This window comes from Hakea prostrata, chromosome 6, assembly GCF_041222555.1.
Source record: "Hakea prostrata isolate BN-2017 chromosome 6, UWA_Hpros_2, whole genome shotgun sequence".
NCBI lineage: Eukaryota > Viridiplantae > Streptophyta > Magnoliopsida > Proteales > Proteaceae > Hakea > Hakea prostrata.
In genome coordinates this window covers 6,521,543-6,546,248 of record NC_142605.1, presented here as the reverse complement: position 1 = coordinate 6,546,248, position 24,706 = coordinate 6,521,543, and the positions used below count along the sequence as shown (strand labels likewise).

Sequence of the window (24,706 nt, the reverse complement as noted above, 5' to 3'; positions counted from 1 at the left end):
TTATGGAGATCGGTCGGTTGCTGATGACATCACCCAACCCATTGGTAAGCACCTTCGTATCCTCAAAGCTGGCATCAAAGGGTCAAAAGGTATGAGTAAGCAATCATCCAAAGGCAAGGTTCTCGAGCTCTGGCTTCTCAATGCGAAAAATCATAGCTCTGTAATTGATGTAGGCCAAGTCAATGTGATAGCCTACATAAAAGCATGAGTCACGAAGGCTTGCATAGAAGAAATCTTATCTCGATGCCCTCCCTTAGGCACTATGTTCCTGCCCATGATGTAGGCTAGAACACGACTAGATGGAAGCATATTAATACCATTGCTGATATAGTCGTAAGCGTTATCGCATAAAGTGGAGCATATGTTTGTGCACTCAAAAGGAAAAAGAAAGTCACTATCCTCTGCTTTGGAAGGAACCCACAAGCATTGATCGGGAAGAGAAGGTACGGGTAGGATGCATGCCATAAACCTGGTGGAGAAGTGAATCTGAGTCTCTCACACCCTAGTGGAGACCACAAGTTGCCAATTGCCTTGGCCATCCTCCTCCTCTTGGTGTGTAAGGTTATTGTATAAATACCTATCTAGCTTTGGGTAGACCCGCTCATCTAGGTTCAACATAAACTCCCAACCCAAAGCCTGAAATCTCTCCTCTACTAGGGAAGCCATTAAGTCCTATATGACCACTAGCCTCTAGCACTCAGTGGGGAAAGTCTCGAAGTAGGTGTGGTATAAGGATTCCACATCAACTGTATCAATGAGATCTGGACGTTGAACAAACCTGTCTAGGACCCTATGCATAACCTCTACCACGCATAGGTCCATGGCATCCTCCTCAGTATGCCATATGAGTAGCTCGGGTAAAAAAAGATGAATAAAAGATTAATTAATAAAGAGAATTCAGTAAGAAGCATTACAACAACAACAACAACAATAAGCCTTTTCCCAACTAAATGGGGTCGGCTACATGGATTCTTGCCCTCCAATCAGTTCTGTTCAAGGCCATGCTAGATACAAGGCCTAAGCTATACATATCCTTTCTCACCACTTCTCCTAAGGTTATCTTAGGTCTACCCCTAGCTCTTCTAGTTCCTTCAATATGGATTATATCACTTCTCCGAACAGGAGCATTTATAGGTCTCCGTTGAACGTGGCCGTGCCACCTCAAACGACTTTCTCTAAGCTTATCACTTATGGGAGCAACTCCCAGACCAACTCTAATATGATCGTTTCTTATCTTATCCATCCTAGTTTTGCCACTCATCCATCTTAGCATTCTCATTTCTGCTACACTGAGTTTATCGATATGATTCTTTTTAACAGCCCAACACTCTGCACCGTACATCATAGCTGGTCGGACAACGGTCCTATAAAATTTTCCTTTAAGCTTTAATGGAATACGCCGATCACATAAGACCCCGGATGCACCTCTCCACTTCATCCACCCTATTTTAATTCTTTGGGAAACCTCATCTTCTAAATCACCTCTTTTACTTATGATTGAACCTAGGTACCTAAAACAATCACTCTGACGAATCTCTTTATCGTCAAGTATCACCACTTCATCATCTGCCCGATCATGACTAAAGTTACAAACTAGATATTCTGTCTTCGATCTACTAAGTTTAAAGCCTTTTGATTCCAAAGCTACTCTCCATGAGTCTAATTTGGTATTAATCCCCACTTGGGTCTCATCAATCAACACAATATCATCCGCAAAAAGCATACACCAGGGGACCTCATCTTGAATGTCTTTGGTTAATTCATCCATTACCAGTGCAAATAGATATGGGCTTAAAGTTGACCCTTGATGTAGCCCAACTGTAATCGGGAATTCATTAAGTGATCAAAAAGGAAAAATAACGATTTTGTTCAAGTGTCATTGTGGGTGATGGGGATTATATTTTGAAGTAAAGTTGATGCATAGAAAATAGTTTCAATCAAAAACCTCATTGCATTTTCAGTTGGAGCCAAATCCACCAACAAACTGATCAATTTGTTAAGAAAATGGGAAGATTTGTTCAAAGATGTAAGAACAATGTGAATGATGGAGAATGGTTTGGAAGTAAGGAAAATCATTCCTAAACATGTTTTAAACAACAACTCTAACCTATCTCATGATTTGAAACAAAACCACCATGAATTTGAAGTGATCTAAGATGAAAAGGTTTGCGTTGATGACGTTATTGAAGCACAATGTCACATCCCCCCAGCCGGTACCCTATCTGGATTACCCGGGGAAATGATCCACAGCCCAAAAGATCAAGTTTAGGAACAATCATATCCATTTAGCACAATAACATAATCAAAAGCAAGAACAAATCATTGTATTATAACAAGTTAATAAAATTCAAGAAAAAATCTCAAAAGAATCACTAAGAATATCAGAGTGCGAAAACATGATACCAAATCAAAAGACAACTGTAGAGTATAGCGGAAATATACTCCACAACATATGCGGAAGGTAGATCGAAATCTAAGTAAAGCTCTAAGCTAATACAAGTAAAGTAAAAGATAAGTCTAGAAGAAACAAGAGAAATCTAATCCACATCTTCAGTCGGCTCTTCTTCATCTTCAGTCTTCATCTTCTTCACCTTGCCCTTCCTTATATGGACCGTCATCATATTTCAAACCTGCAGAGAAGTCTAACAAAAGATATGGTACAAAAGGAGTGAGTTTCAAAAGAAGCCCAGTAAGGCAGTTAAATCCATAATAACATAAATGGTAGGATTTTAAAACAAACATAAATGCAATATGGTATGAGACAAACAAAGAATGTATGAATCTAACTCTATGTATGCTGGTCTCTATTGGCAGACATGCTTTAAGTCATAGCACCATACTTCTTTGGGAAGGTCTCATCACACAACGCCTTTCGGTAGTGGGTCCGGCATCCCTCGGGACATTCCATGGCTGGGGGTATAGGTCACCGCTCTCTCACATCACCATTGGTCTAAGTACTGGCGCATGTCAGGGTAAAGCCTAGCCAAATGCAAGTCTTCTACTTAGTTTTATCAAGTCAGATCCAGATACGTCCATTCCTCGCCCCTGGCGATCCTTTCCGGTATCCTTCACACTAGAGTCCTCATAGTCCCTGACTACGGACTCATCAACCCTATTGGTTATCCACATATGGTAAACGGGAGGCTCTCACGTCCTCTCACGGGTTGGTTACCGGTCTTGAGCGCCCGTGAGCCCAAGTCTATCCATATGCAACCCTCCAATAAATGGCCCCCACAATGTGATTCCTGTCCTCTCACGGGTTGGTTACCGGTCTTGAGCACCCATGAATCCCCATTGCTACCACGGGTCGTTCGGTCTCAATACCCCTCCGATTAGGGTCTGACATAACGGGACATCCTAGCCCAACACTACTAGACAGTCCTAGATATGTCATCCAACAGTTTAGGAAGGTGTCCAGAGGGCATCTCCGGAAACATCCCATAATATTCCCGTAGTTGTCCAAGGACAGAAGTGTCAAAAGGACACTTCTCCTTTCCAAACCATACTTAAGCATACACAAGCATCAATTCATAACATCACATATATGGTAACTTCATATATGGAAAGAAATCAATAATTACAATCAACTTGTATATAACTGGTAAGTAAATCATACATGAGTCAATTCAATATAAATAAGTAATGCTACTGATATCAAGACAGTACCACAGTAGTATAACATTATAAGAATCTAATTAAAGAAATAAATTAACAAGATTCAAATATAGAAACTAAGATATGCAATTTATGTTGTTAAAGAAGTAACCATCCTTACCTTATATAACTTGAAGAGAATCTCCAAGGATCAAGGAAGATCTTCCTAAACTTGGCAAGAAAGTCCTAAACAAGTATACATATTATATTAGGAAAGAAACCTAGAAGGTAAAAGATCAAATCATCCAAAATAGGCCAAATATGAGGTTACTGTCCTCATTGGTCGATTGACTTGGTCTACTGCCTTAGTCGACCAATGAGTCGACCAATAGAGGCAGTGGCCTTCAAAATCAGAGTTTGTAGAATATAGAACCGAATTTGGTGGCTCAAAAGGGTACCAAACAAGGGGGAAACTACTATGAAAGTATCCTAGTATATAGAGGACTTCAAAACACTAATCAAATCAAGTCTTCAAGTTACAAATTAGGAAACAAAAGTTACCATAATTAGATCAATCATGGTTCTTGAAGAATTCATAGTAACAATCATGGACAAGAACGATAGGATGATGGATCATTGATTGTGATAAAGAAATCATGAAAAGCATGCATAGATCTTCAAGAAAATAGATCTAAGACTGAAGAACATGAATCTAAATAAGGAAACAAAACTTACCATAAATTTATTAGTCATGGTTCTTGGAGAAAGCATGGTATGATCAAGAAGAAAGAACTAGAGATTGACAAGTTACAACTCTTGTAAAGAAAACACAGCGATTGACTACTAATATGATCAATAAAATAGATCTAAGAAGATCAGAATTTGAATCAAAAGATGAACAAAGACAAGATCATGATTTAGATCATGATTCCTTCAAAAGCTTGCAATGATCATGATTAAGAACATTGCATTAGCCATTAATCCTTAGGAAGATCATGAGGGATGAGTAGAGAGATGTTTGCAACAGAGAATGCAGCATCTTCTCTACTGTCTCAGCCCAAAAAGGAATGAAAAACAGAGATGGAGAAGAAGAAGAGAGTGTAGACATACCTTTGATGCAAGAGGAAGAAGATTACTTGAGTTCTTGCGAGGGATCAACCAAGGATGCAAGGAAATTGATTAGAATGGAGTTCTAACTCGTTCCAGAGGCTTAGGAGGCAGAGGAGACGAACTAATCCCGAGATTGGACTTAAATAGAGCAACAAAGACCGAAATCTGGAAAACAGATCTCATTGGTCGATTGGATTGGTCTACTGGCCCAGTCGACCAATCAGTCGACCAATGGAGACAGCAAGGTACATATTGCACTGTTTTGGTCATAACTTCTTCGTTTGAAGTCCGATTGATCCGAAATTCGAAAGGGAACTTCACACAAACATAATAAGACTATCTAGCATGAATTGGGAATCATCCATGGTCCAAAAATCAGTACTTTATAATTTGGGAACATGAGTTTCTAAAGTGGGAACAACATGGTTCTCATAGCAAACTCACCATGGATTCAAGGGAAGAATTAGAGAGAACAAGGCTTCACTCTAATGGAATATCAAGAACATATCAGAGACAAGAATAACTAAATAGCAAATCAAAAGAATACTAATCCTAGAATGAGAGGAATCAAAAATAGAAACTTAGTAGAATGCTTATATCAATGGTCAACATAGAAGGCTAAAATGGCTAGAAAGAAAGGGGAATTGATTCAAGGAGATGAAACACATTGGAACAGCTATAAAGGCTAAGATCAAACATGTTAAACATTAATGAGAAAAGAAGCTACAGTAGAATAATCATGATGTCCAAAATTCAATCAAAATCAGTGAAGAATTGAGGAGATTCACCATGTGGTTTCAAGGAATGCATAGAGTGATTGGGGGTTCACTCTGAGACACAAGGAGATTAGAGAATAGGTAGTTACAGTAGTGTAACACCTTCTCCACAATCAAAACATCAAGATAGAACAATAAGAAGAAGAAAAGAGAGAAGAAGGAGACAGAACAATGAAATCAAGGTCCAACTTCAAGATGTAACCTTAAACTAACATTTCTTCACCCAAAATAGATAGGGTGTCCTGGCTAGGTTTGGGCTGGATTTCACACACAAGGAAGCCCAAAACCACCTTTGGAGATGAGTGGAAAATTTTCCCTAGAGCCAAAGTATTGTTTGACAAAAATGAGAATTGAAAGAGAGCGGGGTCGAGGGCCTTTTAAAGGGCCCAATTCGCGTGTTGCGAGAAAGGTTTGCCTGAGGTGGTCACCGCAAGTGAGCCTATGTGTACCAGTCAGAGTGACCCTACCCCTTGGTTATCTCAAAAACTTGATTTTTGGAAAACTTTGGATATGAATGCATTATTTGATGCATATTAGTGATGTTTAGGATACTGTATGCATGCAGAGATTTAATTTGGAGATTTCTAATGAGGGAACTGAATGGTTTTGTTTGATGGTGGCATTTCAGGATGGTGCACCTAAGGAACAAAAATGTTGTGAATGGCCAAAATGGAAATGGCAACAATGGCAATGAAGTCCCTGTTGCTAGGAACTAGAATAATCAGAATAGCCAGGATAATCTAAAAAATGGTACCCCGTTGGCTCCTCCAGTTGTAACAGTTCAGGATGTTTTGAACATCATGGGTATGATGCAACAACAGAATGCACTGTTTATGACCATGCATAATGCAACTCAAGTGGCTTCGGTGAATGCTAATGGAGCTAGCACTTCTGCTATTGGTGCTAATGGGGGTGGCTATGCTGTTGGTACACGGGCTGTAACAACCCCCATATTTCTAACCCGGAATCCGTATTGCAGGTCCGATAACACGAAGGTCAAGCCTGAATAAGTTGTGGAGTATCCGGATTGGAGTCCATGATCCATATCCTGAGTCCATGTGTAAAACCCAGCCCTAACCTTGACCCGGAAACCTTGTTATTTGTAGGTCCGATGACCCGAAGTAAAGTAAGAAGTCAGCTTTGGGCCATCCCAGTGGAGGACTTGGTGTCTGGCTTTGAATCCATGAAAGTTGATGATGAAGTTCTATTTATGGAAACTGAATCTTGATGAAGATCGGATTAGTTGATGGACTTGGAGTGCTCTCTATCTTGGTTTGAAGGCATTTCTACCTATTAGGCAAGTCACTTGACTTGTGTGCAAAACCCCTTTAGGATTGGATTTGATCTGGGCCTTCAATTCCCTGTTTTGGATTTGCTGTCAGCATTGGTCGACTGGGCCAGTCGACCAATCCACTCGACCAATGAGTGCTGTCTTTGGCAATTAGGTTTTTCTTGCTCTATTTAAGTCCAATCTCGAGTCCACTTCGTATTTGCTGCCTCCAAACTCTTTGGAACGAACCAAAGACCTCTGCAAGTCATCTCCCTTGCATCCTTGGTGATTTTCTTGACGGATCTTCGTCGAAACTCTTCCTTTTGCATCAAAAGGTATGTCTACTCTCTCTTCTTCTCCTCCATCTTTGTTTTTCTTTCCTTTTTGAGTTGAGACAGTAGAGGAGATGCTGCATTCTCTGTTGCAAACATCTCTGGACTTGTTCTCATGATCATCCTAAGGATTAGAGGCTAGAACAATGATCTTAACCATGATCATTGCAAGCTTTTGAAGGAATCATGATCAAACCATGATCTAATCTTGTTAAACTTCTGATTTGAATTCTGATCTCTTTGGATCTTCTATATTGATCATGTTAGTAGTTAATTACTGTGTTTTCTTTCCATGATCCATGATCTATCAATCTCTAGTTGTTCTCTTCTACCATACTATGTGTTCTTCATGAATCATGGTAGTTACATATATGGTAGGTTTTATTTCCTTATTTAGATTTATGCTTCTAGGCCTATTTCCTTGAAGATCTAAGTATGTTTTCATGTTACCTTTACCTGAAGCAATGATCCATCCTCCTATTGTTCTTGTCTTTGATTTCTATTTCGAATTCATCAAGATCCATGGTTGATCTAATTATGGTAACTTTTTGTTTCCTAATTTGGATCTTGATGTCTTGATTTGATTAGTGTTTTGAGGTCCCCTATATGTTAGAATACTACTGATGTAGTTTACCCCTTGATTAGTACCCTTTTGAACCACCAAATTCGGATTTCATATCTTAAAACTCTATTTTTTTTAGGCTACTGTCTACATTGGTCGACTGATTGGTCGATTGGACCAGTCGACCAATCCACTCGACCAATGAGTACAGCAACTCCAGAATTGGTCTGTGTTGGATGTTTTGGTATCTTTTCTGTTAGGGATCTTTCCTAATATGTTGTATACACTTGTTTAGGACCTTCTTCTCAAGTTTGCCAAGATCTTACTTGATTTCTTAGGATTCCTTTGCGAGTTATTAAAGGTAAGGATGGTTATTTCCTTAATTACATAGATAGCATGAATCTAGTTTCTATATTTGAATATCATTGATATGTTTCCTAAATTAGATTCTTACAATGATATACTACTGTTGAATAACTTTGATTACAGTAGCATTGCTTATTCATATTAAATTAATTCATGTATGATTTACTTACCAATTATATACAAGTGATTGTAATTATTGATTTCTTTCCATATATGAAGTTACCATATATGTGATGATATGAATTGATGCATGTGTATGCTTAAGTATGGTTTGGAAAGGAGAGGTGTCCTTTTGACACTTCTGTCCTTGGACTACTACGGGAATATTATGGGATGTTTCCGGAGATGCCCTCTGGACACCTTCCTAAACTGTTGGATGACATATCTAGGATTGTCTAGTAGTGTTTGGCTAGGATGTCCTGTTATGTCAGACCCTAATCGGAGGGGTATTGAGACCGAACGACCCGTGGTAGCAATGGGGATTCATGGGCGCTTAAGATCGGTAACCAATCCGTGAGAGGACAGGAATCACATTGTGGGGGCCATTTATTGGTAGGGTTGCATATGGTTAGACTTGGGATCACGGGCGCTTAAGACCGGTAACCAACCCGTGAGAGGACGTGAGAGCTTCCCGTTTACCATATGTGGATGATCAATAGGGTTGATGAGTCCGTAGTCAGGGACTATGAGGACTCTAGTGTGAAGGATACCGGAAAGGATCGTCAGGGACGAGGAATGGACGTATCTGGATCTGACTTGATGTAACTAAGTAGAAGACTTGCATTTGGCTACGTTTTACCCTGACATGCGCCAGTACTTATACCAAATGGTTGTGAGAGAGTGTGTTGACTTAACCCCCTGCCATGGTTTGTCCTGAGGGATGAAGGACCCATTACCAATCGGCTGCTCAAGACCGGTGAAATGATCCGTGAGAGAATCCAAGATATCTTAAATGGTTGAGGATGTGAGCGGACCTTCCTAAAGAAGTACGGTGCTATGACTTAAAGCATGTCTGCCAATAGAGACCAGCATACATAGAGTTAGATTCATTCATTCATTGCTTGTCTCATATCATATTGCATTTCTGTTTGTTCTGGAATCCTGCCATTTATGTTATTATGGATTTTAACTGCCTTACTGAGTTTCTTTGAAAATCATTCCTTTATTGTATGTTGTTACTACATCAAAAGTAATTCAATCAATTAATTGATGGGGAAAAAATTCCTTACCTGAATTCGCTTTCCCTTACTTGAAGTATTCACAGCGGAAGTCTAGATCCACGTTCTCGTTCCACCACCAAAGGTTTACCGGTGAGATTCCACAATCACAGGGAAAGGGAATAATATCCACAACCCAAATGCCGTGGATTAATGGAATGAAGATCAAATACAAGCAAAGAAGAAAATCTAAGCCTGCGATTCTAAGAGAGAGGGAGAGAGAGATGGAGCCGCCGTATCTCAGAGATTCGCTCATGCGAATGAATCACTCCGTTACTTACTCACTAATGCGGTGGTTACTAAAATATATAACCTATTTTGTAACCGCCCTAATAGTGAGTTTCCAATATTGCCCTTGGGCATTTAATTTATTAATCAAATTAATAAATTCCAACAGCTCCCACTTGCACAAGGGCAAGTGTTAATCTTTCAATGTGTCCCAGACACACTTGTATATCCCGGATATACACATTCAATCTCTCTGCTATGTATCCCAGATACATAGACCTCTTGTGTCCCAAACACACATGCATATCCCAGATATACATATATATTGATCTCTTCACCATGTATCCCAGATACATAGACCACCTGTGTCCCAGACACTAATATCCACAAGTCATACTGGCAAAATGGGTTGTGCGACCGGTGATATACCTGCACGCGTGAGCCCCAAACTAGAAACCTTCCCAGAAGGCCAGAATGGCACATCACTCATAGAAACAAATCAAATAAGCATTAGTATAACATAGTGTCCTAGGTTTATTCAAACTCACCGGACTAAAGGTATCTCGATCCCTCCGAGAGATCACCTTCTTGTCCTTAAAATGTTCACCACCTGTAACACATACGGTTGGCGCCAGCAAACACTTTTAGGGTGCAGTTGAATCAAACCTTTCCTTTCGCCCCAGACCATCACTACACTTAGGATTGACTCCTTTCCCGGTAGTGCCCCTTTAGGTCGAATCAATCATGACCATAGGTAACACCCCAAAGTAGCCACATCAACCCTTCGTTTCATGATGTCGTCGAAAGTCACTAAGAACACTAATGGACCATAAGGTCCAGGACTCACACAATGAGAGGAGCAGGGATCCATCCTCTTATTTCCAATGATCGCTAAGCACACATAGTATGATATATGTGCTATGGTGGAGCATTCTATATACAATAGAACGTATGTCCAACTCAACACCATACAGGTCTTAGTCCAGTCGCAACCTCTTGCGCCTAACCCGAGTTTCTTTATTGTCGCCACCCTAGCGCCACATAAAGTACTCGCACCTTGCTCCTATAGGCAACATGAATAGTGGGAACATTCATGTCGATTCTCTACACAATAGAGAAACTCATCTTGATTCCAAATCAAGGCGACATCATGATTATGAATTGACCTACACAAAGTCATTCACAATCCGTCTCATCTCTGCTCGCCTCCAAGGCGCCAGAGGCGAATGCTCGTGTGAGTGAGCCATTCTCTTGCCTATTGACATATGTTGTTTTATGCTAGAAGAAACACAATCACACAGAAAGTGAATAAAAAAAATGCTGGAATGAACTCATATTATTCATTAATAAGAAAGTCTCAGTACAAAAATAAGTCACAATCTACGCAAGCCCAAGGATTTTACATGAGAAATAAAAACATCCTTGGCTATAGGTTTGGTAAGAGGGTCAGCTACCATCAAACTAGTAGATATGTGCTTAAGTACAACTTTCTTTCTTGTTGTAATGTCTCTAACAAAGTGATATCTCAACTGTATATGTTTGGTCTTCCCATGATACTTGGGGTCCTTGACATAGCTAAGAGCTGCCGTACTATCACAGTAGATAAGGGCAGCCTCTTTGGATGTCATCACAATCCCAGTATGTCGAAGGAATCTTCTCAACCAAACAGCCTCTTGAACCGCAGCTGAGCATGCCACATACTCTGCTTCCATGGTCAAGAGGGATATACAAGCCTGCTTCTTGCTACACCACGAAATGGCCCCGCCATTCAGCAAGAAAGCATATCCAGAGGTTGATTTGCGCTCATCGATGTCTCCAGCCCAGTCGGCATCACTATAGCCAACTAACCGCAAATCCGATCCTTGGTAACACAACATGTAGTTACTCGTTCCTCTGAGATATCTCAATATCCTCTTGACTGCTTTCCAGTGCTCTATGCCAGGTTTGATTGGTACCGACTAACCAAACCCACTGCATAACAAATATCCGGCCTAGTACACATCATAGCGTACATAAGGCTACCCACTACACTGGAATATGGAACTCTTTCCATCTTGGTTTTCTCCTCTGGACTCTTAGGACCCATATCAAGGCTCAAATGCAAACCCTTCTCCACTGGAGTATCAATTGGTTTGCAGTTGTGCATCTGGTATCTCGTCAAGACATTGTCAATATAGGTCTCTTGAGATAAACCCAGTAATCTCTTTTGCCTATTTCTGACAATCTTGACACCAAGCACATAGCTTGCTTCACCCATGTCCTTCATATCAAATACGGAGGACAACCATTTCTTAATGGTTTCCAATAGCTCCTTGCTATTGCTAGCCATAAGTATGTCATCTACATACAGTGTCAGAATGACATAATTATTATCAGATCTCTTGGTGTAAACACAATGGTCTTCCTCAAGCATGGAAAAACCATTTTCCATCATAGCTTGGTGGAAGCACACATTCCACTGTCTAGATGCTTGGTTTAAGCCATATATGGACTTCTTAAGCTTGCGCTCAAGTCCATGTGCTTCAAAGCCTTGAGGTTGATCCATATAGATCTCTTCCTCAAGTTCTCCATTGAGAAAAGCAGTTTTTACATCCATCTGATAAAGCTCTAAGTCCAACTGAGCAACAACGGCTAGTATGAGGCGAATTGAGGCAAACCTAACCACAGGGGAAAAAGTTTCCTCATAATCAACGCCCTCTCGTTGGGTGTAGCCCTTAGCCACTAAACGAGCCTTGACACTCTCAACAGATCCATCCGCCTTTCTTTTGATCTTGAGAACCCACCTGTTCCCAATCGCCTTTCGGCCTGGCGGCAAGTCAACCAAGTCCCAGACATGATTAACTTTCATCGACTCCAACTCTTCCTTTATTGCTTTTAACCATTCCTTTGAGCTTGACCCCGCAAGAGCTTCCTGCACACTCTTTGGTTCATGCTCATCGACTGAAATCATCTCACAGTCAATCTCTTCAGGAGTTACCATGTAGGCTTCATCCTCTATTTCGAAACGTCGACGAGGAACTAGCCCGCGCCCACTACGGCGCAAGTGCATGTCAGATTGCTCACCGTCTAAGGTAGCTATCACATCTGCACTCCCACTCCCACTAGGATCTTCTGGATGAACCCCAGGTTCATTATCCAGAATCTGAATCCCTGGAGTGACAAGACCACTATCTTGTATCTCAAAGAATTCCGATGATTCTTTGTTAATTCCTGAAAGAGATGGAAAATCATTCTTCAAGAATGTTGCATCCCTAGACTCAAGTTCCGTTCTCCTCTCACTCTCATCTAGTCCAATGAAGACATGGCCCTTTGAGGGTTCAGAATATCTCACAAAGATACACTTTCTTCCTCTGGGTCCAAGCTTTCCATATTGGTGAGAAGTAGAGTGAACATATGCTGCACATCCCCATGCGCGCAAGTAACTCAAATCTGGCTTCCTTCCGGTCCACAACTCATATGGTGTGGAAGGAACCGATTTGGTTGGAACTCTGTTGAGGATATAGGCCGCAGTCAGCAAAGCATCTCCCCAATAAGAGATGGGTAGATTTGCCTGCGCCATCATGGATCTCACCATGTCTAGCAAGGTTCTATTCCTCCTCTCAGCAACCCCATTTTGCTGTGGAGTCCCTGGAATAGTAAGTTGTCTAGATATCCCCTTTTCATCACATAACCCTTTGAACATATCGGAGAGATGCTCTCTACCTCTATCCGTTCTAAGAGTTTTAATCCTTTTATCTAACTGATTCTCAACCAAGCTCATGAATTTCTTAAAACATTCCAGAGCTTCTGACTTATGAGAAATTAGATAAATGTGACCATACCTTGTATAGTCATCTATGAATGTGATGAAATATGACTGTCCTTTTCTAGTATGCACATTCATGGGTCCACACACATCTGAATGGATAAGTTCTAAAGGAAGAGAGGCTCTCAAAGCCTTTTTTTAAATGGTTTTCTAGTTGCTTTTTCCTGCTAGACATGACTCACAGGTTGGCAAATCAGATAGTGAACCTTGGCCTAAGAGACCTTCTCTTGCCAACCTGTTCATCCTATCTAAGCCAATATGTCCTAGTCTAGCATGCCACAAATTAGAATCAATACACACAGTATTTTGGCAAACAAAAGCATTACTAGAATTAAATGAATAATCAATTGTATCCAATACAATGAAACCATTATCAAGAAAACCATAACCATAAACTGTATCACCCAGATACAAAACCAAAAAATTGTTTTCAAATACAATTCTAAAACCATGTCTTAAAAGATAAATAACAGAAACAAGATTTCGCCGAATGTCTGGAGCATACAACACATCATGGAGTAACAGCGTCTGGCCACCTCGCAAAACTAATTTGCATGTACCTATGCCATGAACCTCCACGCTTGAGCTGTTCCCCATCGTTATCCTTTTGCTTCCTCTTGGAATACGACGGTATTCCACGAAGCTCGAGCGTTCCCTTGTTATGTGTTCTGTCGCACCTGAATCAACAATCCACAAAGGATTTAGTTCAGCAAGCATAGTAGAACTTGTTACATAACAAGATGAGGTATAACACACAGTACATACCTCTTGCTCAGTGCAATCACGAGCAAAATGACCAGGCTTTCGGCACTTGAAGCAAATCAAAGCTGATTTCTTCTTGCCAGCACTAGTCCCCCTTGAACGCTTGGGCCCACTCTTGTTTTTGTTCCCACCCTGGTTACTTTGCTTGGACCGCTGAGGTTGAGCTTTCTCTCTCTTGCGCTTGAAGCCTGCACTCTTACTAGTGCTAGCTTCAGCAGCAAACACATCAGTTTGAGGGGTATCGGCCAACATCCGATCCTCATCAAGCTCAAGGTGCTTGGCAGCTTGATCGAAAGTCTTGACCTCATCAGCATGAGTCAAGAAGATCTTCATATGCTCCCAAGTCTTTGGCAATGACCTGATGACTGCGGGAGACTTGCTCCTCATCAGTCTTCTGGCGCCCACATGCGCTCAACTCACTAATCATGTTAGACATGATGGTTATATGCTGCCTCATGGTGTGACCCTGGCGCATCTTATAACCGTCAAAAGTGAGTCCGAGCTGGCGGCCTCTTGTGGTGGAAGTCCCTCCATAGTGGAACTTCAGAGCCTCCCACAAAGACTTTGCAGTCCTATGCTTCTCATAACGAAGCATCAGGTCATCCCTCATGGAGCTCAGGATTGTAATCCTGGCTACCCGGTCTTTCCTCTTCCAAGCATTGTATATATCAAGGTCCCTGCGATCTTTGTGCGGTGGTACCTTCCTCAGGTGGGTTCATGGTCTGGTTTATGGTCTCTAGCATATCCTGCTCTTCCAGGAGATATTGCACCTTTCGGTGCCAGAGGTCATAATTCCTCTCATTCAGCTTATCTCCTTTAGTGAGGTCAGCAACAATGCTCTTGGTAGCAGCCATTTTTCTAGAGATATTACATACAAGAATGAGTTCAATAAATCTAGCATAAAACACAACTCATGCAACAAAAATCACACTAGCATAGTCAACCTATGGGATAAGCACTTAAACCAAAAGAGATGCTAAAAAAACATTCAATCAAATTCTCATGCAAACCCACATAGACTTATACACTAACTTCATTCTGTGCAAGAAACATGATTGATAGACCCATAAATAAAAAAATAGTTTTATTAAAATAAAACATGCAATCATGTTAAAGCTATGAGGTGGTTCACACAGAACACTTCTACCTCATTAGCTCCCACTAGGCCCCAATAGGCCTTCAATGCCCAAACATCACACAGACTGTCGGGCCATTGGTGTCCAGTAAGTTAGAAACACATTCTGAACTGGATAGACCAATATCCAAAAAAAAATCCATCTCCCAGACGGACTGCCGTCTGCCGAATTCCGTCTGCCTTTTATGCCCAGACGGATGACCGTCTGCCCAGACGGAAATTCCGTCTGGCATTCTGTGACCAGACGGATGACCGTCTCCCAGACGGAAATTCCGTCTGGGTCACTGTGACCACTTTGATAATAGACGGACGACCGTCTGGTCAGACGGTCGTCCATCTGGTCCACAGTGACCAAAAAACGGCGATTTTTCAATTTTTCTTGAACGGAAAAAAACGGTAAAACACGTTTTTTCACTCAAAAATCATCCAAAAACACATGAAAAAAATCCAACAATAAATTTTAAACAAAAATTTTCATCATGGATTATCAATTCATGCAAATCTTCATTAGGGAAATCCACAAGGATCTCCCACTCGGATCCGAATTAAAATTAAAAGGTTTCCAAAAACCCTATCAATTCTCCCATGGGTTTCGTATTAAACCCTTGATCCTCCCATTGGATCCATACAATAAAATTAAACAATGGGGATGAACAATAAACGTGGGAACCTATGGCTCTGATGCCAATGTTGGTACTACATCAAAAGTAATTCAATTCAATTAATTGATGGGGAAAAAATTCCTTACCTGAATTCGCTTTCCCTTAATTGAAGTATTCACAGCGGAAGTCTAGATCCACGTTCTCGTTCCACCACCAAAGGTTTACCGGCGAGATTCCACAATCACAGGGAAAGGGAATAATATCCACAACCCAAATGCCGTGGATTAATGGAATGAAGATCAAATACAAGCAAAGAAGAAAATCTAAGCCTGCGATTCTAAGAGAGAGGGAGAGAGAGATGGAGCCGCTGTATCTCAGAGATTCGCTCATGCGAATGAATCACTCCGTTACTTACTCACTAATGCGGTGGTTACTAAAATATATAACCTATTTTGTAACCGCCCTAATAGTGAGTTTCCAATATTGCCCTTGGGCATTTAATTTATTAATCAAATTAATAAATTCCAACAGTACAATGTTTTTTAGACTATCCTGCATGTACTGAATACTATGACGGTCCCTATGAAGAAGCGCAAGGCGAAGAGGCATATCTCCAGGAAGGTGATTGCGGTTACCACAATTACACTGAAGATCCCGCGAGTGGTTATGCTCCGTACGATGCTTAGTCCGACCATTGAGTGGAAGCGTCCTTGTGCCATTTATGAGATTTACACTTATAAGGATGTTGTCTATAAAGTGGAGAACAATCTAGTTACCCAATGTACTTGCTACTGGGATTAGATTTTGTCTAGTTTATTATCTTTTAGAGCTACTTTTCCGCTGGTTGTAAAGTGGGATTTTTGCCTCACTTTACTTATCTGTTTGACACTCTGATTATATCTATTATTCTGATTTATTTATGATTCATTCTTTCCTTATTGGATCTATGGTTTATCTTCCGCACTTTTATTATGATTGTTCATGATTATGTTATTGTTTATGTGGGAGGTTGATCACTCGATACCTGATCTTCGGGCTATGGATCACACTCTTGGGTATGCCAGATAGGGTACCGGCTGGGAGGACGTGACACCATGGATTTGGATTCTCTTGGTGAAGAACTTGCTTTGCTGGGAAAGTGGATCCCTAGTAGGAGTCAAGAGGTGTTTGAAGATGTCTGAATTGAATGTAAGACCTCCCCCACCTGTTGTTTAGGGTTAGGTTTGAGTTGGGGATCAACCCCTTGGGCAAAACACCCAAGTACTGAAAAGTACTAGGGGACGGTTGCTTAAGGCGGTTGATTGGCCAATCAACCGCCCCAAGCGACCGCCATGGTTTGTTTGCGGGATTTTGCCCTAATTTACCTCCTGTTCCCTATTTAAAACAAATCCCGACCTTTTAACTCATTCTTATATTCGGAATTTTTTCTGTGGATGGTTAGGAGGCAAAGAATACATGTAGGAAGGTGAGAGAAGCATGGATTGCGAAGTGGAACCTTTCCCTTGTCTGTTTTGTGAATCTGGAAGAGGTAAGTGATCTCCATTCACTCCATTCTCTTCCCTCAGCTATTAGAATGGTGTAGATCCATCTCCTTTTTGGTTGGTGGTAACCAAATTGCGTTGGTTCTATTTCTTTATCCATGATCTTGAGGAGATTTTGTTCGAAAATGAATCCTTGTATTTGAATATAGGATGGATCTAATCAAGGGAGATGAATTGAGTTGCGAATCTTTATAATTTTAGGTTGCTGATTCGTACCTTTGTTATAGACTTATTAAAAATGAAATTCAGACTTGAATCATCATAAAATTAGATTGGAATTTGGTGATCAAAAGTCAAAATTTTGGACTTTGAAAACTGTCTGTAATAGGGGCGGTTGCTTATGGTGGTCGCTTGACCCAAGCGACCGGCTGGGTCATAGTAGCTTTGTGAGATTTGTCTTTGCTCTGATTTGACTCATGTCTTTAATGTATTCTTGTAACCTTATATATAGGTGTTCTTTGAGTTAACTGGAAGTCTTGTGATTGAGGTTTAACTTCATTCTAGTAAGCTTGTATATAATTACAGGTAAGGGAACACTTTCTGATTTATATGTAATGACATGCTATATGATGAATAAGTTATTTCTTACATTTTCTATTGTTCATATAACTTTTTGTAGTTGTATAAGTCATTATATAACTGTTGAATGCATGCTGTATATGATGATTCTATATACTTTATCACTTCATGATTTTGAATGAATGGTTATGATATGATGTTGGATGATGTGATGTAGTTGTGATGGAAAGGTATCCAATTGGGTATTCATTGCTTGAGATATCAGAGAGCTGTGGTATGGGACACATGCTCACTGATGCCTCTAGCACTATCATGACTGTTGGATGACATACCTAGGGAGTCCAGATTGCATGGCTAGAAACCCTTACATGCTACTACTACCTTTCGGTAGGGGAATTGAAGCCGAATGACCCGTGATAATAGTGACGTGACTCTGTTTCATCCTACAGCAGTAACCAGTTTGTGCGAAGACTCAGTGGTCCACTGTTGATCATACAATGGTAATGTTGCATATGTTAGGGTCTGGGCTTATGGACATCCAAAGAGCGGCCAGGGAGCCATGAGGGGTCATTAGAGCATCCGCCCCAACAATATGTTGATGACCATAGGGTTAGGGAATGGAGTTCAACAGCGATAGCCAGTCTGTTAGGGTTCTTATTCCTAGGTTGAGCAGAATACGGAACCGAGTTGGTTGGTGCCATAGGGGAAGTATTTGGACTTCATATAGTATGTTACTGTATGACCTTGCATTGGATTAGAAACTCGACATGCGCCCAGTACTCATACCAATGGTCGTGGTAAGAGAGTGTTGACTTAAACCCCAGCCATGGATGACTGATGAGGACTTAACCCCTTTACCCAGGATCCCAATAGAGGTAACCGATCTGTGAGGGATCAGAGTGACTAGACCTACCCAGAGGAGGGCTGGTGTTATATCTTAAGCATGTCAACCGACTAGAGACTTGCATAGTTAGATCTTAGTAGCATTCATTTTATTGCATATCATTCATTTCATATATGCATTGTTGGATATGTCGACATATGTATGAGAAATGGGTTATCCTTACTGTCACATCCGCCCAGCCAGTACCCTATTTGGAATACTCTAGTGTGTGATCCACAGTTCCGAAGATCCAGTATTTGAGGAAATCATCCTCCCACATTCACAATAATATAATCAAGAACAAGATAAAATCAAATGTTTAACTTTATTAATTAAAAGATCAAAATAAGGTTCAAGAATACAATAAGAGGGTGAAAAAATGATACCAATAGAATAAATCAAAATGTAGAATGAGGCGGAAACTCACTCCACAGTAGCATCTGAAAAGTAGATAAAAAAGGGTAGATTACAACCGGTTCCCAAAATAAAAAGGGGAACAAACTATTAAAGTCTCAACGAGTCTAATAAGGATCAAAAGAGAATGAGACGATGTCCCATCGCTAGCACACAAGTGCAAAAGTCAAACTATTCGTGATAAGCATCAGTCTTGTATTGGTAGTCTTCACTGATGTAGTCATCGTAATTAGTACCTTGAGTACCATATGAATCATCAACTTGGTCTTCATAGTACTGACCATCATAATCAACAGTAGTAGTATTACTTGCAAGAAAGTCTAAGAAAGTCTAACAAAAGATGTTGCAAAAAGGAATGAGTGCAAAAGAACAAGGCAATTCAATCCATAATAACATAATAACACATGATAGCAAAATCATACAATATGCAAAATGATATGAAACAATCAATGCAGTTATGCTTCTAACTCTATGTATTCTAGTCTCTATTGGCAGACATGTCATAGCACCATACTTCTTTGGGTAGGTCTCAATCACTCCCCCTCAACCATCTCGGTATCTTGGGTCTGCCGGTGGTAGTTGGGTCAAGGCATCCCTCTTGGACATCCCATGGCTGGGGTTTATGTCACCACTCTCTCACATCACCATTGGTCTAAGTACTGGCGCATGTTAGGGTTAAGCCTAGCCAAATGCAAGTCTTCTACTTAGTTATATCAACTTAGCTTCAGATACTTCCATTCCTCGCCCTGGGCGATCCTTTCTGGTATCCTTCACCCTAGAGTCAGCATATCCTATGGCTACAACCAACTCGGACTACGGACTCATCAACCATATTGGTCAGTTACATCAAGTCAACAAGAAGTTCCCGTTTCCTCTCACGGGTTGGTTAGCGGTCTTGATTTCAAGGGCCCTTGTTCCACTTCTGCAACCATACCAATGAATGGCCTCTCACAAGTATCCACAATGTGATTCATGTCTTTTACAGATCTAACTTTCTGGTATCCAAAGTGCCCACAAATCCCCATTGCTACCACGGGTTGCTCGGTCTCAATTCTCTTCCGATCGGATCTGATATAATAGGGACATCCTAGCCAAACACTTCTAGACATGCCCTAGGTATGTCGACCAATAATCAGGGAAAGCGCCAAGGGGCACCATAGGAAAATGTCACATACCACCTCCACTGGTGTCCAAAGATAGAAATGCCAAAAGGGCATTCCCCAATCCCCAATCACAACCTAGGCAATCACATTCCCAATCAGTCAATTCACAAACACAGCTTAAGTATAAAACATAAGAAAGTAATCATTCATACTTAATTGAAATAACAATTGCATTATAAGAACAAGTACTACTATAGTTGAAGAACTACAGCAGCAATATAATTATAAGAAACTAAGTACAACAGTAGTGATGATCATGTAATCAAATCTAGAGACATGCATATTAAGTTATTAGGGATCAACCATCCTTACCTTAAGTAATCTTTAAAGAATTTTGTAGAATAAAGAGGAAGAGGTCCAATACTAGCAATTCAAACCTAAACAAGCATATAATAATGATTAGGAATAAGACCTAGAAGTTTAGAAGTCAAATGGAAGTAAATAGAGCATATTTGAGGCTTCTGACTCTGTTGGTTGATGGTTGGTCTACTAGCCTAGTCGACCAACCAGTCAACCAATGGGACAGTACGAGGCTGCAAACCCTAATTTGGTCATAACTTCTTCGTTTGAAGTCCGATTGGTCCGAAATTCGAAGGGGAGCTTCCTAGAACATATTAAGACTATCTAAGAAGGTCAAAGCATCAAATCATGGTCAAAATATAGGATCTTGATTGAGCCATAAAGATTTAGGGTCTTAACATATACTAACCATGGCTCTCATGGAAAGGCCAGGGAGAATAAAGATTCACCCTAGGGGAAATAAAGAGTACGGAATCACATCAAGGAAAGCCTTGGGGATGATCCAATAATTAATAAAGGATTACGATTCTCAATTGAATATCATATCATGAAGGTTCCCCTAGATTGTTCTCAAAATAACCCAAGGTAAGTTCACAGAGGGTAAGGGAAACATAGCATTAGTATTTCAAAATCAAGAGTGGCATTGGGAAGGGTCTATCAAATTAACAGAAACATTACTAATTTGGTTATTCTCTTATGGGGGTTACCCAAGGGTTTCCTAATTTGGTTACCTCTCATGAGGATTACCCAAGGGTTTCCTCCCACAATCACCCTACTTTTGGTTTCCAATGGTCCAAGGAACATTAGAGATCAACCCCTCAATCATGAGGACACAAGGGAAGGTCATGGTAATGGTATGAGACCTTCCCCACAACCATTAACTTTGTAGGAAAAACAATACAAAAGGGTAATCAAGATTTCAGGTAAAATCAAAAAGCAAGAACATCACCATATGGTTCAAGAATATAGAGTGAATGGGGGATTCACTCTATGGCTAGGAGAAACAAAAGAAGAGGCCATCATAGTAGTGTAATTCCCTTCTCATAATCAGAAGATCAGAAGTATAGAAGAACGAATGAATCAACGAAGAAATGAATCGATTACTAACCTTATTGAAGAAGAATCAACGAAGAAACTCGAACGGATGCTTGAGGATCTTCCTTGGGTTTGGAGGAGAGGTTCTAGATTCTTCCCACATTCTTCAGAGGCTTAGAACTGATTGTGAATGAAAAACACGGAGTTCCCCCTTTTAAATCGTATTAAAAGTCCAAAAATTACTAGGATTTCAATTATTGACCAATATAACCCTGTTGGTCGACTGGCCAGTTGACCAATCAGTCGACCAACCCTGACAGCAACTCCATTTTAGGGAATTGATGGTGCAGACTTCATTATTTTTGCATGGGCTTCATACAACACCTCAAACAACTTACCAAGCATTGAGGAATGACTTCAAACCATGTCCAGATAGGCTTTAGGTCCAACAACTAGGCTCTCCTTCATCAATGTGTAGCTTCTTCTCCAGCTCAGATAGGGTTTCTAAGTATAGAGCACCATCATCAATATCCATGGGTTCTGGATCAGACACCATGTCTTCTACTGAGATGGCCCATAGTTATCTTCTACTTTCACTTCGGGTCTTAGGTCCTACAAACAACTGGGCTTTCAGGTTAGGGTTAAGACTGGATTTCACACTTACTGAGTTCATCAGAACTCATTCCTTTCTTTGTATGTTATATTAAACTGTACAAATGGTAGCACGTAAGAAACTGGAGAAGTTCCACATGGGTCCAACTTCATATATGAAGAGGATGTGGCATCGTCAATGGGAGGAGATGTGGTCCAGGAAGCCTCTTGCGGATGCTTGGAGTGCACTTATAACTCCCATTAATGGCTGAAGAAGGCAGATTGTCAGGTATTTTGAGAAGTCTTTGGGGAAGAATTGGAGAACTCCCTATCTTGCTGTTTTAGAAGAGAAGACTCTAGCTTTAGAAAAGTCTTTTGGAAAGAAAATAATTTAGTTTATTTTATTGCTTCCACTGAACTCATTAATTCTTGAAACTTGAGTACTTTGATTTGATTCTTTCTTTGATTTATTTTTTGGAGTATTTGGACTCCTGTAATCCTTTTGATTAATTATTTGAACATGCTCTTGCTCTTGATTATCTATTTCTTGCATTTATTATTATTGATGGGTAAAACTGTGGATCCTGTGACGGATTGCGCCCACGGTGTTGGGTATAATCTGAGACTGAGGGGTGGGGTGTGACACATGCTAAATTGATGGAACATTTTCTGAAGCTCTAGGTGCCTAACTTCGCTAGAGTAACAAAGGAACCTCTATTGCCAAACAAGTGGATTTGGGAGATAGAAAAAGCTTTAGGTATTTGCAGTGTTCTGAGGCTCAGAAGATTTTATGTGCAGAGTAGAAGCTTCAGCATGTGTTTGATGCATGGTGGAATGCAACAAGACCAGTACTGAAATCTCTTTATAATAATAAATTACCTAGAATGTGTTTAAGGACACCTTTTGCAGGAACTATTTTCCTAAGTCAATGAAAGATACTAAGGAGTCAGAATTATGGCACTTGTCCAAGGATCGGTGTCAGTGTTGAAGTATGAACAAAAATTTGAACAGTTGTTCTTCTTGGCCTTTGAGTCGGTTAAGGTGAATATAGAGAAAGCAAAGAAGTTCTTCAAAGTACTCAGATCCTCTATTAGGACATATCTTTTAGTGCATCCTATAGAGAGTTACGCTTAGGTTATGCAGACTTCGAAGAAAGTGGAAGAATTAGAAAAGGAAATTTATTGCTCGCAAAGATCGGTGCAAAAGAAAAACAATGGTTATTAGAAAGTGGTGCAGGTTACAGAAATGGAAGTAGGCATTTTAGGGGTGCCAATTAGCCAGTTGGTGGTACTTAAGCTCCAGGGCCTGTATATGCAAATCTAAGGCCTATAAATCAGAGACCTCCAGCACCAGTGCAAGCTGTGGGATAGAAAGAAGCTACCTATTTTTACTATGGATAGACAGGACATTATGCTCGTACATGCCTTTGCAAGACAAATCAACAAATTGCAGTAGTGGCGAAGCTAGTGCAAGCCTCTCCTATTGGAAAGGTGTATAGCTTCACTGTGATTGAGCATAATCAGAGTCATGATGTCGTGATAGGTACGGTACTTGTAGCCTCAGTTCTTGCTTTTGTTTTATTTGAGATTGGTGTATCCCATTCATTCATATCCTATTATATTTGTGAGGAAAATATCCGTGTTACTTGAGAAGTTGACTAAGGGTCTAGTGATTAGTACTCCTACTAGATCGGTTGTTAGACCAGATGAAGTAGTGGAGCCTTGTCATGTGAATATAGATGGTAGAGATTTGGAAGCCCATCAGGTGATATTGGACATGAAGGACTTCGATGTGATATTGGGAATGGATTGGTTGACTGCTCACAAAGTAGTTATCCTTTCCTTGAAAAGGAAGGTGCAGTTTCATTATGAGGGAGCTACACCTTTTGAGTTTCAAGGTGATTAAGGAAGGCCTAGTAAGGAGACCTTAGTGTCGCGATACGGGTGTAGGCATTTATGGAACGTTCTTAACTTTTTGCCTTGTTAGGAAATGAAGACAAGAAAGAGAAGGTTTTTGAAGGCATCAGAATAGTAAAAGACTTCATGGATGTTTTCCCCGAAGATTTTTCAGGACTACCACTAGAAAGGGAGTTGGATTTTGCTATTGATTTGATTTCTGGAGCTGCTCCTCTATCGAAGGCGTCGTATAATGGAACCTACTGAACTGAAGGAATTGCAAAGTTAGTTGAGCGGGCTCTTAGATAAGGGTTTTATTCAACGAAGTGTGTCACCTTGGGGAGCTCCTGCTTTGTTTGTGAGAAGAAGGATGGTAGTATGCATTTGTGCATTGAATACCGGGAGTTGAACAAGCTGACTATCAAGAATAGGTACTCACTGCCTATGATAGATGATCTCTTTAATCAGTTGAAGGGGGCAACAATGTTGTAGAAGATAGATCTGAGGTCTGGCTATCATCAACTCAGAGTGAAGACAAGTGACACTTGTAAGATGGCATTTAGGACTCGTTATGGACCTTACGAGTTTAGAGTGATGACATTCAGG

The 24,706-nt window shown here is 40.5% G+C and overlaps 1 protein-coding gene across 1 annotated transcript; it reads left to right on the top strand.

The window, feature by feature from the left end:
- The first annotated feature begins 6,280 nt into the window (after positions 1–6,280).
- LOC149012171 (uncharacterized) lies at positions 6,281–24,367 on the top strand. The gene is made up of 4 exons (XM_089157544.1): positions 6,281–6,418; positions 23,606–23,752; positions 23,859–24,102; positions 24,192–24,367. The coding sequence occupies exons 1-4, from the start codon at positions 6,281–6,283 to the stop codon at positions 24,365–24,367; spliced, it is 705 nt and encodes a 234-aa protein (XP_089013670.1).
- The last annotated feature ends 339 nt before the right edge of the window (positions 24,368–24,706 follow it).

Bases quoted from the DNA above. Each gene is read 5' to 3' on its own strand.
- LOC149012171 (XM_089157544.1), top strand. From the start codon at position 6,281: ATGGGTATGATGCAACAACAGAATGCACTGTTTATGACCATGCATAAT. The intron at 6,419-23,605 runs GTAACAACCCCC...TACTATGGATAG, and splicing joins ATGCTGTTGGTACACGGGCT to ACAGGACATTATGCTCGTAC. The intron at 23,753-23,858 runs GTACTTGTAGCC...TTACTTGAGAAG, and splicing joins ATGATGTCGTGATAGGTACG to TTGACTAAGGGTCTAGTGAT.